General features: G+C 46.8%; 1 protein-coding gene across 4 annotated transcripts in view; it reads left to right on the top strand.

Moving 5' to 3' along the window:
* WDR44 (WD repeat domain 44) overlaps positions 1–12,608 on the top strand; it is a 1,281,409-nt gene that overhangs the window by 1,127,095 nt on the left and 141,706 nt on the right. For all 4 annotated transcript variants that reach the window (XM_069612853.1, XM_069612855.1, XM_069612854.1 and 1 more), the window contains one exon: positions 10,109–10,224. In XM_069612853.1, the coding sequence (XP_069468954.1) occupies positions 10,109–10,224 (116 nt within the window). The remainder of the gene's footprint in view (positions 1–10,108; positions 10,225–12,608) is intronic.

Raw genomic sequence — 12,608 nt, 5'->3', positions numbered from 1 at the left:
GTGTCTCCTTCCACAGCCTCGCCTAGGTAAGAAAAGAGTTCCTGCTTTCCAGAAGAGTTCCAGTGTTCTGAACCTAGGGAGTGGCTCCTGCCCCACCCAACAGGAAAAGTAGTCCCAAACAGAAGAGGATCAGGGGTTCAACTGGCAGGTAAGTAAGCAGCATGGTCTGCTGCAGGTAAGTCCACCCAAGCATTATGAGCCCAGCGCTTCCAGCGCTGGGACTGGGCATATTTATGAGCCTGGTGCCACTGGCGCCAGGACAGGGTCCAAAAGGTCCCAATTGGGACTGGTTGGCACTCGGAACCTGGGTTATGGGTCTGCTTCCAAGGGAGTTGGGTAAGTCCTGACCTTTTGGAAGCAGAGATCATGACACAGTCCCGGGCACTCAACTAGCTCCCACTCGGATCAGTTTCAACCCAATATGACACATCCGGACCTTACACACATGATGGAAGCCAGGGCTAGGGCTTCGCTGCAGTCCATAAGAAAGTGGACGACATCATGGCTAATGTGGCATCTATGCGCTCGCAGCTGACAAAAGAATCTGTGCGCATCACTGAATCGGAGACCAGAATCGGAGTGACAGAGGATACTGTTCAGGGGTTTCAGAGTACAGTTGAATCCCTGGCGAAGGAAATGAAAATAGTGAAAAACAAGTGCAATGACCTGGAATTATGTTCTAGGAGGAACAACGTTCGAATAGTGGGGGTCCCAGAGGATGCACCAGTGCTCTCCCCCTTCTTTGCGGTGGAGCAAACCCATTGGGCCCTCACCCCCAAACCAAAACTGGGGAGCTTCCCTCGACCTATCATTGCGAAAATACTGAGTTTCCTGGACACAGACCATCTTCCTCGCCAGGGAAAAAAAAGGATCTACGCCTGGGCTCCTAGACGATACGGATCTCCCAGATCTTTCACTTTCAGTTCAGCGTGAGAGGCGCCAATTTATTGGAGTCAAGAAAATGTTGCGTGTCTGTGACATACAGTACGTAATGCTGTTTGAAGCTCGCCTGAGATTTCAGTTCCATGGTAAATTGTACTTCCTTATGGTCCCGGACGAGCAGGGAAGTTTATAGAAGCTCAGATACCGATCCCGGACCAAGAGGGAGCTAATGAGAACGATCAACTGCCGGTCTGAGTGAACTGGCCATGGCTGTGTTTCAGTTAACTCCCAACTATCAAATGAGTACATAGCATCTGCATTGTAACCCACCGCTACCACTTATACATTCAAATATGCGATACTGCATCTATGTTGTGGTGCGGCCCAAAGCGGCAGCAGTTAGCCCCATTGCAGCTGCTTAATGTTGGAACATGTTTAGTTCTTGTGGCCCTGTTTGGGTGGGCTGCGTCGGTGGGTGGGGGGGGGTCAGGGCTTTACACTGCAGGTTGGGGGGGCAGTGAGGGTGGATGGGTGGTGGTCGGGTTCTGTGTTAGCAACAGTTCCTTCCAAATGTTCAAGCGCCAGTTGCACATCGTGGGTGAGTAGGGGAGGGAAACAGGAAAACAAATTGGCAGCAGAGTACATGGTTGGAACTGATTTAAGGCATAAAGGCTGAAAAAACAATTGGCGGCCCATGGGGTGTCCAACAGTGACCATCTACGGCAATGGGGTTGAAAGTGATGAGCTGGAATATTAGAGGGCTCGGGAGCTTCACCAAATCACGGAAGATCATGGCTTATGTGAACAGGCATGGGGTAAAGGCAATTCTCCTACAGGAGATGCATGCTAAAGAGGGGGCATCCAGGGGCGTCTCACCAACACGGGGGGCAGGGCGAACAGGTATTTCACCTCATACTCAGCCCAATCTAGGGGGTACATGACACTAATACACAAGTCTGGGAAGTTTTCCTTAAAAAAAGAAGTATTTGAACCTGGGGGGGCGCTATGTCATCCTTCATTGCTTCATCAATGGTATTTAGTTTCTACTGGTTAACACCTATGGCCCCAACATAAACTCTCCTGAATTCTATAGTGTGGTATTAATACTTACTGGTTACATTGGGGTCCCGATACTGTTGGGTGGGGACATGAATCTGATCCTCGATCAGAGCATGGACTGGACTGGTGTGGCCACCAAACCAAGGTCCCGTTCAGCTTGGCAACTCTTGGCCCACGTGGAAACTTAGAACTGGGGGATACGTGGTGCTTACTACATCCACAAGAATGGCAATACACTTTCTATTCATCAGTGCATGATATGTCCTCACGTATTGACATGTTCCTAACTTCTGGCTCATTGATGGGCAAAGTTGGGGAAGCCATAATACTACCCTGCACCCTTTCCGACCACTCCCCAATGGTATTGACTCTGAAAACCGACAGACCACCCCGGTCAGGCAGCTTCTAGCGTTTCAAATCTGAGGCACTCCGATCTAGTATTCAGGGCCGAGATCCGGTCGGACTTAGAGATGTACTTCAAATGTAAGGAAGCAGGCGCGACTTCCGCCGGTATACCATGGGAAGCCTTTAAGGTCTACATTTGGGATATGTCGATCTCTAGAGAAGCCACGGTCTTGAAGATCATCAGGAGTGACCTTCAGCATTCTGAAACCAAGCTCAAATCCCTAGAGCTGGAATATTCCAATCACTCCAGCCCATAGGTGCTGGCGCGGATATGCTCCGAACTGGAGCAGTTTGTGGCACACGCCCTCAGGTTGGTGCGCTACATCTCGCGTCCACAAGCAGCCAGGAAATAGGGGGAAGGCGAGAGTCCGTGTCAACACTTGCTAGACTGGCCAGAACAGAGGGAGGGCGTATCCAGGTCTACTATATTAACGATGCACAGGGGGGGAATCCCCAATGGTCATACGAAGAGTTTCTCAAAACGGTCTCCGATTGCTATGGTTCCCATCTATGCCTCCGACCAACAGCACGGTGCACAGTCTATACACTCCCTACTTGAAGGGATACCCTTTTTGTGCCTGAATGCCCAAACCAGGGAGGGCTTGAGATCCTTACAGTGGTTACTAACCTGCCCAAGGCAAAACCCCTGTACCGGATGGTCTCGCGTAAGAATGTTACCAGGAACATGTGGCCCTGCTTGTTCACCTTCTGGAGGTATGGGTGGAGTCACTCCACAACACCATTCTGCCCACTTCGCTACGCGATGCCACCATAATTATCCTACTCAAAACCAACAAACCAAGCAACAAGTGTGGTTCGTACAGGCCCCTTTCCCTCATGAATGTAGACAGCAAAATGTATGCAAAGAATAGATCTGATGGCAGAAGTGGTGGCTGTGACACCAGATGCCCTGTAGGCATTTGATATGGTTTTGTGGGAATACCTATGGGTGGTACTGGAAAAGATGGGAATCTGCCCAGAAATGCTTTGCTACATTAAGCTGTTATACACATGTCCAACAGCCATAGTCCTGGTTAATTCTTGGAAGTCTGAACCCTTGCTGCTAAGCACGGGCACACAGCACGACTGCCCACTTTCCCCCGATTATTTTCACTCTGGACATTGGACCAATTGCGGATATGATCAGTGCCCGTCATGTACATCAGGGGTCCATCTCAGTGGCTCACCCCAGATAGTTTCCCTATACGCAGCTGATGTCTTACTGTACGTAAGGGATTCCCAGACAAATCTGGATCCTATCCTCGGGGATATAATATATCTGGGGGCTTCTCTGGGTTCACAATTACACCAAATCCGAGATATTCCCACTGACTAGTGGTACTAAGCAACCGTAGGGCATGTACCCCCTCTGCTGGAGTGAAAATATCTGTTGTGAAATCCTCCCTTTTGAAAGACAACTATTGAGCGATGGAGGGCTATGTGGCGAGCAGGCTGACCAAATGGAGGGCACTCCCACTCACGATGGCTGTTAAATTGTCACTAGTTAAGATGGTGCTGGGACACAAATATTTATACATATTATCTAACGTCCCGGTCTGGCCTGGCAAGCCCTTCTCTAAACTCCATGGGCACTGTGCACAATTCTTGTGGCACTCGGGGGCGGTCCCTAAAAAGTGGATTGATATGACTCCCCTATATGATGAGTGGAGGGTATCACGTCCCCAAACCTCAAACTATACTGAGTAGCCGGACAAGCCTAATATGCCTCCTTCTGGTATGCGGAAAACCTGAAACCACCTCATGTCAAACTTGAGCGCTTGGCAGCAGGTAGATCAGACCTCAAGAAGCTTGTTATGGACTGCAAGTAAAAAGATGATTGCATGTTTGATCCGGTATCCTCCACGGTGTTGGCCTGGTGTTGCATCTTCACTGTGAATGCTGAGGTACACCCATATTATAAATGGCTTCCACTGTGGAGGTTCCCATGTCTGGGTCCCACTTGTGACGCCACACTGGTGGCACAATGGCGCGTCTTGGCTATAGGGCCATGGCTAATCTATTCTCGGGTGGGAAATGTATTACTCCATTAATGTGGCGGCAGGGACACACTGGCACAGGGATGGAACTTATGCACTATTACAGGATACAAATAGCTGGACAGTCACTGTGGCCGTGTCGCCGATTGGAGCACCAGCAAACTGGAGAGTTGGTATATATAGGCAATTTGAATGGTAGTTGCAGGATAAAATGCTAGTGAATAAACAGTCACCCTCGACCCCGGGGGAACGCAAGGGTTGGTCTGACAACTTTGGGGTTGATTTATCCAACGCCCAGTGGAAGAGTGTGTGTACACACTAAGCAGGTCTCTTTAAACTTCAGATTCAGATGTATACAATATAAATTGCTGAATAAACTGTATTATACCACCATGAAATTCGCCAGGATGTCCTGGGTGTAGAGCACTGTTGTCCTAGATGCCGGTCTAGCCTGGCTGACAACGTGCATATGTTTTGGTCCTGTGCTCATCTAGAGACATTCTGGGACACGGTAATAAAGACTTTTATCTCCGAGGTGGTGGACATTCCACTTGAGCACTCCCCCCTTGCGAGCCATATTCGCTATGTGGGAGAATCTCCCAAACAAGAAACTCTGTTAATTTGTAAACACATGATGTATGATTGCTAAGAGATGTATACTGCTGAGATGGAAACATGTCACCCTGCCTAATACCAAAGCTTGGATGCCGGCACTAACCTGGGCCCAGGATTGTGAGGATATGTACCTGGACTCACCATCCCCCCACATCCCGCCCCAATAATGTATGGTCTGAGTTCAAACCCTACCTGGCCAATCTTGTTCCTGATGAATAATTGAATAACTGTCACAAGGTATAACCATTGAACATATCCCAGTGAGAACTGAAATGTATGTGCCTCAGATGCCTCCGGGTTAGATCCTGTTATAAAATATTGTGTTTATGTCTTCCCACCTAACTTGAATGCTACGTGTAACCTACTGTACTCTGTTTATTTTGCCAAATAAATACAAGTTTTAAAAAAAAATATGTGCACAGGTTGCAGCCCACAGAAGTCTGTCTCTGACCCCCACAGGATGTGCCTGTACTGGCTGGGGGAGTATACCACATTTTTGAACTGAAGAGAGTCCTGAAGAAAGTGGGTACAAGAAATATGCAACCGGTAGACAACAAAACTGTATTAATGGCATTTAGCAACAGTTTATATTTGATCCCAAGTGGACCAGGATCTCTGCTTTGTCCATCCCAGATCATCTTTGTCTTCAAATGTTTTAGTAATTTGATTTTGATGAACTGCGCTTACTAGGGATAGCTAAACCAGAGGCAGGGACATCTAGATGCTCAATATGTCCTATATCTGGCCATGTCCCCACACAGAGGACAGTTGTAGAACAAGCGGGGATAGTTGTCTCTCGTCACATCTGATTGAATGTTGATTGTGATGCACCGTATATCTCTTGGGTGTTTTGCACGATTATCATGTAAGAGTTTAATTGCCACGGCTGAACATGGCCAGAACAACTGCAAAAGGCAAAAATAAAATAATTACTTTTTCTCTGCAGTTTGGCAAGACAGTTGCATGTGGTTGGTGAGACTTGTCTTTTAATGTCTCACCAAACAACCAGTATATCCTTGTACGTTAAATGGTCCTCTGTCATTGTTCGCTTCCACATTCTGGTATGAGTAGTGTCCTGCTGCTTCATACACAGGTTTTTCAAATTTGAAACCCTATTTGGATAATAGGTATTCATTAAGTCAGTTTTCAAAATCTCTGTACTAACAGGTACAACTAACTGTAACATTTCAGTCATAGGCTTCAGTACTTGTTTTCTGCTAATTGCAGGACCAAGACTTAGCCCAAGTACGTTTATGCTACGTCCATACAGAGGCAAACTGGTCGGCCGATATGCAGCTTCGGAGCTTCCACACTCTGTGTGACAGCATTTTGATACCAAAACATAGTTGTTTCTGATTAAGACTTTTGTCTGCTGATGAGTAAGCCCACACCTCAGCTGCATTGCTCTTTTCAGCTTTTGTCAAGTATGCTTTAATACAGCGAGCAACGGCTGTTGTGCTATCTGCAATATACTGTACATCGGTATTAGCATTCCAAAGCTGAGCAATGACAGGATTGTAATCATTTACAAATTGGCATTCCTTCTCTTTTTAAGTGATATGTATTCTTAGGCGATTTACCAGTAACATGACGTCGAACAGACATCAACACACACTTTTTGCCCGACCAACTGGGGAAGCAGGCCTAGGAAATCCAAATCTGCACTTAGTGCAGTACTTGCCTTTACTTTGAAATTTTCTCTGACAATACAGATGTGCCTCTGTGGACCAGAAACCACATGCTTGCAGGCTCAGTTCCGGCTCAGCCAGTCGACTCTGCTCCATCCCGCTGCTAAGCAGCTCTGCCTTCAAGCATCATTGCCCCAGACCCTCTGTCCTCAGTGCCAAACACCAGCATTTCCACTAAATATATTCCTCTTTCGCTAGAGTAGTATAAGTTCAAGTTATCAGAGATTTTTGATGGGGATGCATTTCCCTTTGGGTTTAATCCCATGTATTCCGCGGAGACTAGGGAGTTCTCCAAGGTGCTCTACTTTGAGGAGGAGTCTGGAGATCTGGCCTCAGACCTTCAAGGGGCTAGCGGCTTGGACATCTCCGGAGCTTGATATCCTTCCCGAGCAATGTCTGGGTAGCTCCCATGCTTCCTTCCGAAAGGTGGTAGAGACTTTAGAGTTGTCTAAAGGTCCACTTTAACATCACAGATATCTTGGCAGATCCTCAGAGGGAGACCCTGTTACCATTCCAACCAGCAGTTGTCACCCACTGTGTTGTCGGCCCAAGAGAGCCTGGCCTCCACCATTGCAGTGGATTGGTGCCTTGCGAACAATCATTTCGTGGCATTCCCGGATCAAGGTCTCCTCACCACGCATATGTCACTGAAGAGCTTGGTGGAGCAGGTGGAAAGGGCAGGCTTAAAGTCAATGCTCCTCTTTGCCCTTTGCCAGGGAGTGTAAGAAGCTGGATGCAGAGGGTGGCAATGTCTTCACATTTTGTAAGTTAGCCCTGTGGGCTGATAATGATACAAGTATAATTTCTGTCTGTGGAGTGCCGTCTCAGTGCAGCTGAAAACTGACTGACCAATGAGATGAGGGAGCGTTTTAAACCCTGGTCAGTGATGGAAAGGATGTAGCCTGTAGCCTGCCAGATCTTGCATTCAGACCTTGACACAGTGGATTGTGTGGCACAGGTTATGGGAATGGGTTCAGTCCCTGAGGAAGCACTCATGGATGAGGACATTGGGATTTGCTCCTAATGTTCAGTCTAAACTCCTGGACAGGCCCTTTGATGGTGACCATCTTTTTGGGGCTGAGGCTGATGAGTCTTAACAGAGGTTTCTAAATGTCCTGGATAAAGGCATGTCCTTGTGCTTAGAAGCTCAGAAGGTGTCCGTCTGATCCGAGAAGCCATGCCTTCCACAATTACCCCTCTGTTGTCCATTTAGAAATGGGTCAGGTACCCTTTGGCAAACAGCGTTGTCCTGTCTGCCAGGGTGTAGAGCCAGTGGAGCGCAAATAGGTGGCATTGCCCGCTCAGGTGTCCCCTCAGCTGACTCAAGTCCAAAACTGCTCTGAATTGGACTTTATCCATCCAATGCCAGTGGGTATGTGGCTGTCCCTGTTCATCCAGGAGTGACATCTCACCATGGATGCTTGGACCCTGCAAGTTGTAATTCAGGGTTACTGCCTCCCACTTCTACACCCTCCTGACTGCTTTCATTTTCTTTGCCTCTGGACACCCCCTTGTTGGATGAGGTCTGCCAGCTTCTGGGAAAGGACACAATTGAGGTGGTTCCCTTTACTTTCTCGTCTGAAGAAAGAAGAGGGTCTGCTTCCCATCATGGTTCAGACGTTCCTGGGCCTATACAGGGATAAGTTAATAATGGTTACACTAGCCAAGATGCTCCAGACCCTCGAACTGCAGGACTGGTTGTCATCTCTGGATCTGCAGGACGCTTACTTCCATGTGCCAATCCATTCCAAGCACTCAAAGTATCTGTGGCTCACGGTAGGCGATGCCCACTACCAGTGTGAACAGTTAGTGCAGTTTCTTTGAAATGTGGGTGACGCGTTAAAAGTCAAATGGAACTCAGATCTTCTCTATGTTCCCTCTGATACCTGCCATCCCACTAGTTTTCAGGAGTCTTCAGTACTTTGGGTCTTAAGTCTCACAGATGAGGGACATCAAGAAAGAGGACCTGTTCTGCCAATTATGCTGATGCTTGTGCAGGCACCAGTGCTGTGACTAAACGGGCCCTGGTCAGATGGATCCTCCTCTGCATGTCGGGATGCGATGATCTGGTTAGGAAGAATGTGTCTGAAGCTCTCAGAGTTCAAACCACTAGGAGCCTGGCTGCCACCTCCGCTCTGCAGTGCCTTTTGTTGACATTTGGAAGGCATTACTGCTTAGATTCTCATTCAGGACAATGATGCCTGTTATTGTAGAGCAACCCAAATAGTTTTCTGGTTTAGGTGGTGTCTTTTCTCTCCTGCCTCCTTCAGATCAATGTACTGCTGTGGGAGTCTATCAACGATCCGGAATCTGTGCGAGGAAGGTTCTATGGTCCCTTTGCGTCAGTGTGCTAGGGGAAAAGGGTGGAACTAAAGTCATGGGGCGCCTCTACGTCTACTAGCCTCAACATCATGTCCAGCATGGGGCATTTAGGTGTCTGGTGGAGCCCACATCGAGCTACACTGCGCCCCGTGGTGGCGGAAAGGTTTGGAATCGTTGGGAATCCGTGGGAGGTAGATTCATCAGAGAGAACATTACCGACAGGTATTATTTGTATACTTAATTTGTTAGGTAAAAGGTAAGTAATTTGTTCCTTCTGCTGCTAGAACCTGCCAAAGATCTGGGTGGGTGAAAATCTGCCTCTGGTGGTGAGGTTCTGGTGCAGCAGAGTATGCTTGAAAATCATGTTGGTGTTGGGAAAACATTTTCATTCTTCCAACAAGGATCATTTACAGGTATCTGGACCACCCTCTGCCTAGACGGTCCTCGTGCATTTAGACCACTTGACTAGCGAGACTGCAGCATGTAGAAGCATAAGGTGAAAGGGCCTGTTGGCACACAAATCGGCTAGAATCCCTCAATGCTGGTCTTCCACCACAAGATTTGAACTACCCCGGTGGGCATCCATTTTAGATTCTAAATAGGCACAATCACCCATCTAAGGTGAACACAAATTTGCAAAGGCAATGCACATAGGGGGTTGTGTATCTTTTCTTCAGTATGTGTTAGTGGCAAACATCTAGTTGAGCTAAAAATCGAGTCACGGTGCAAAGACAAACCTTGTATGTGAGTGCTCATAAATAATGTACTGCATTTTACATGTAATATCTACATAGAAATACTCAGTGCTGGTGAGGAATCTTTTGAAACATAAAACCTCTCAAGCTGCGAAAGACAGCAATTCATCTGACTTTACTGACCAGTAACAATTCTTTTTGGTGATATCATACATATTATCTTAGGGTTGGAACTATGGGCTAAAACCAAGATCTATATCCAAGTCAATAAGTCTGCACCAGTGAGGTTTCTGTTTCATTTATTTGTAATGGTATTTGTGTTGTTTCATTGCCAAGCAGTATAGAGTAGTTTTCAGGATAAGTATCTATGCTATCACTATTGGTATTTTTGTGTATACATTCATGTGTGTTGTGCAATATAAACAATATTTTAACTTTTTTGTAGATACTGGTAACATCTAATGACTCTAGAATACGACTGTATGACTTAAGAGATTTATCTTTGTCTATGAAGTACAAGGGATATGTTAACAGCAGCAGCCAGATTAAAGCAAGTTTCAGGTAAAATTACAAAAGACAAAATGTTATTAATCCAGTGATGTTTCTCAACATGAAAGCATATTCAATGCCCCATTTCACATATTCTTGGTTGGAGTGTGTGTGTTGTGTGGGGGTGTGCAGGTGTGTGTAACCTACAGGTTGCATGTTTGAATAGCAGTGGGATAGACTTGCCCTTTCTTCCATCAGTACCAAATACCACCTAATAAATATATGGAGGCAAATCAGTTTGTGGTGTGCACTGAATACATCCCCAATATCCTTCTCATCTGTGTTCCTGTAGCACCAGCTGATATCCTTTGAGGTATCTTATAAATGTGACTCTAAAGGTCAACATTTTAAGGAAGGTCCAATGAATGACAAACACTGTGTTCACCTCAACCAGTCTTATATTGAGAGGTGCAAGCTGTTATGCATTATAGCTGACCTGCCAGAAAATACTGAACCATGTGTGAAGCCTGTTCTCTGTTATGAATGTGTTCATTTCATTCTGGTATTTGCTGTGCTACTATTGTTCTCTGTCCACCTCTATAGCCCTTCAGACTGCATAGAGGATGGGTGGTGGTGGGAACAGTTTCTGTAATGGTTTTCATCCACAGATTATTCACCTTATTTACATCGTCTGCAGCTATAGCTGTTTTCGGAAACCTTGAGCCACAAGTGGGCGCAGCGCGGCTCTGCACCTGCTCTGTTCAGTGATATTCGGTGCCCGTGATGCCAGATGTAATATCCAGGTCAGCATGTTGGATACAGCAGCACACCCTGGCCTCAGTTAATTATTTCCACACACTTAGTAATGATGCCTTGGAATGTTACTAGCTCTTTGTGACTTTTACACAGTCATGCCAAATTGCATGCATCTCTGCAGGGTTCGTGGGAGGGAGATGTCCATATTAGTGGCCCACAATGTATGCTTCTACTGCCCGGGAGAAGAGCCTAACCTGGAGGACTGTGGCTCCTGCCAATCTATTCATTTGAAGGATTTCCAGGAGCACTTTTCCCCTTGGCTTCTGAAAAATGTTCTGAAGACATTTGTCTCTAGAGGAGATGGAGCTAATATAAGCAGTCTGTGGGAGAAATGACTCATCCATCAGAAAGACATTACTGAGCGGTTGGTAATGTGTTCTTCAGTTTTCATCCAACCAAAAAAGTGTCTATTGTGCGTCTGAAAATGTATATGTATTGACTACAACTGTAAAGTATTTGAATTGATCTACGAAATGTCTAAGCGTCTCCATAGAGTTCCAGTACAATGCTATTCTATGACAGAATCTGTGATGTATACTTCATACATTTTGTATGATCGTTCCAGTTGTGTGCTTTATTCCACTATCACTTCTCAGCAACCACTGCCTGTAGGACTCATTTATAGCAAGACTTGCTATAGTCAGCAATCCTATCTGACCTAGTTAATATGTATCGCCGTTGTTTGAAGTCTGACAGGGTCATGATTTATACACTATCAAGGGGGGGGCCCATGGGACCCCTCTTAAACTGGGGTAGATGGCTTACCAGAGCAATGCTAGAGCCAGACCTACCCCACAGGTTGTGTGGGACAGTTAAGCAGTACCGTCCAGAGAACATGAGAAACTGATTTGCTTCTTAGATGTGAAAGGGATATGCTTCCTGTGACGAATCGAGGAAGTTTGTCCCTTCTCCCCACTGTTGTGAGGCTATGGAAGTGAGCCCTCTCCGCAATACCCTCCCTAGGGGTTGAGGGAAGTAGGACCTCACCAGGAGAGACTCCTCCTTTGAGGAACTCCCACAAGCTAGATCTGCTTTGACCTACATAGGATGTTTGAAAATATCAGAAAACACAGACTGGAGCAAAGAAACTCCTAAGCCATATAATTATCTTATGAGAAAAGTTCATGTCCCTTTAAATCAGAATGCCCACGCTACTGAAACGAGTATGTTAAAGAGCGTACATTCAGAGAGAGACGAGAGAGAAGCAGGAGAAGAGAGAGAGAGCATTGGGTACGCAAGCCCATGGAGGACCCAAGCTGCGGAACACCTGGTGATGACAATAACAAGGAAGCCCGAGAGTTTCAAACTCGCTTGCAATTGCTACACAAGATGGCCAGAGTTGCAGTGGACCTGAGAAACTGGCAGGGCAGAAGCCCAACCGGAGGTGGTAGCGAGACCGTAGAGACAAATACGGCATAGACGAGCAGTCCGCTGAATAACGCCGATACCACCGGCAACCGAAGGTTGCAGTGTGTCTGGGCGTTCCGTCGAGCTATGGGACACTGTGAGAAGACGCGAGAGAGCGAAGAGACGGACGCCAGAGAGGAAACAATATCGGTGCTCCATGAGCAGGAAGTGAGCCTCCCGGATAGAAGCCTCCTGAAAACATTCCCCTTCCAGATTGAAGGGAACAGGGAGAA

The sequence above is a fragment of the Ambystoma mexicanum genome, chromosome 5p (genome assembly GCF_040938575.1).
Source record: "Ambystoma mexicanum isolate Mex_15411 chromosome 5p, UKY_AmexF1_1, whole genome shotgun sequence".
Classification (NCBI taxonomy): domain Eukaryota; kingdom Metazoa; phylum Chordata; class Amphibia; order Caudata; family Ambystomatidae; genus Ambystoma; species Ambystoma mexicanum.
The sequence above is the reverse complement of the archived record's forward strand: the minus strand, read 5'-3'. Positions and strand labels throughout refer to the sequence as shown.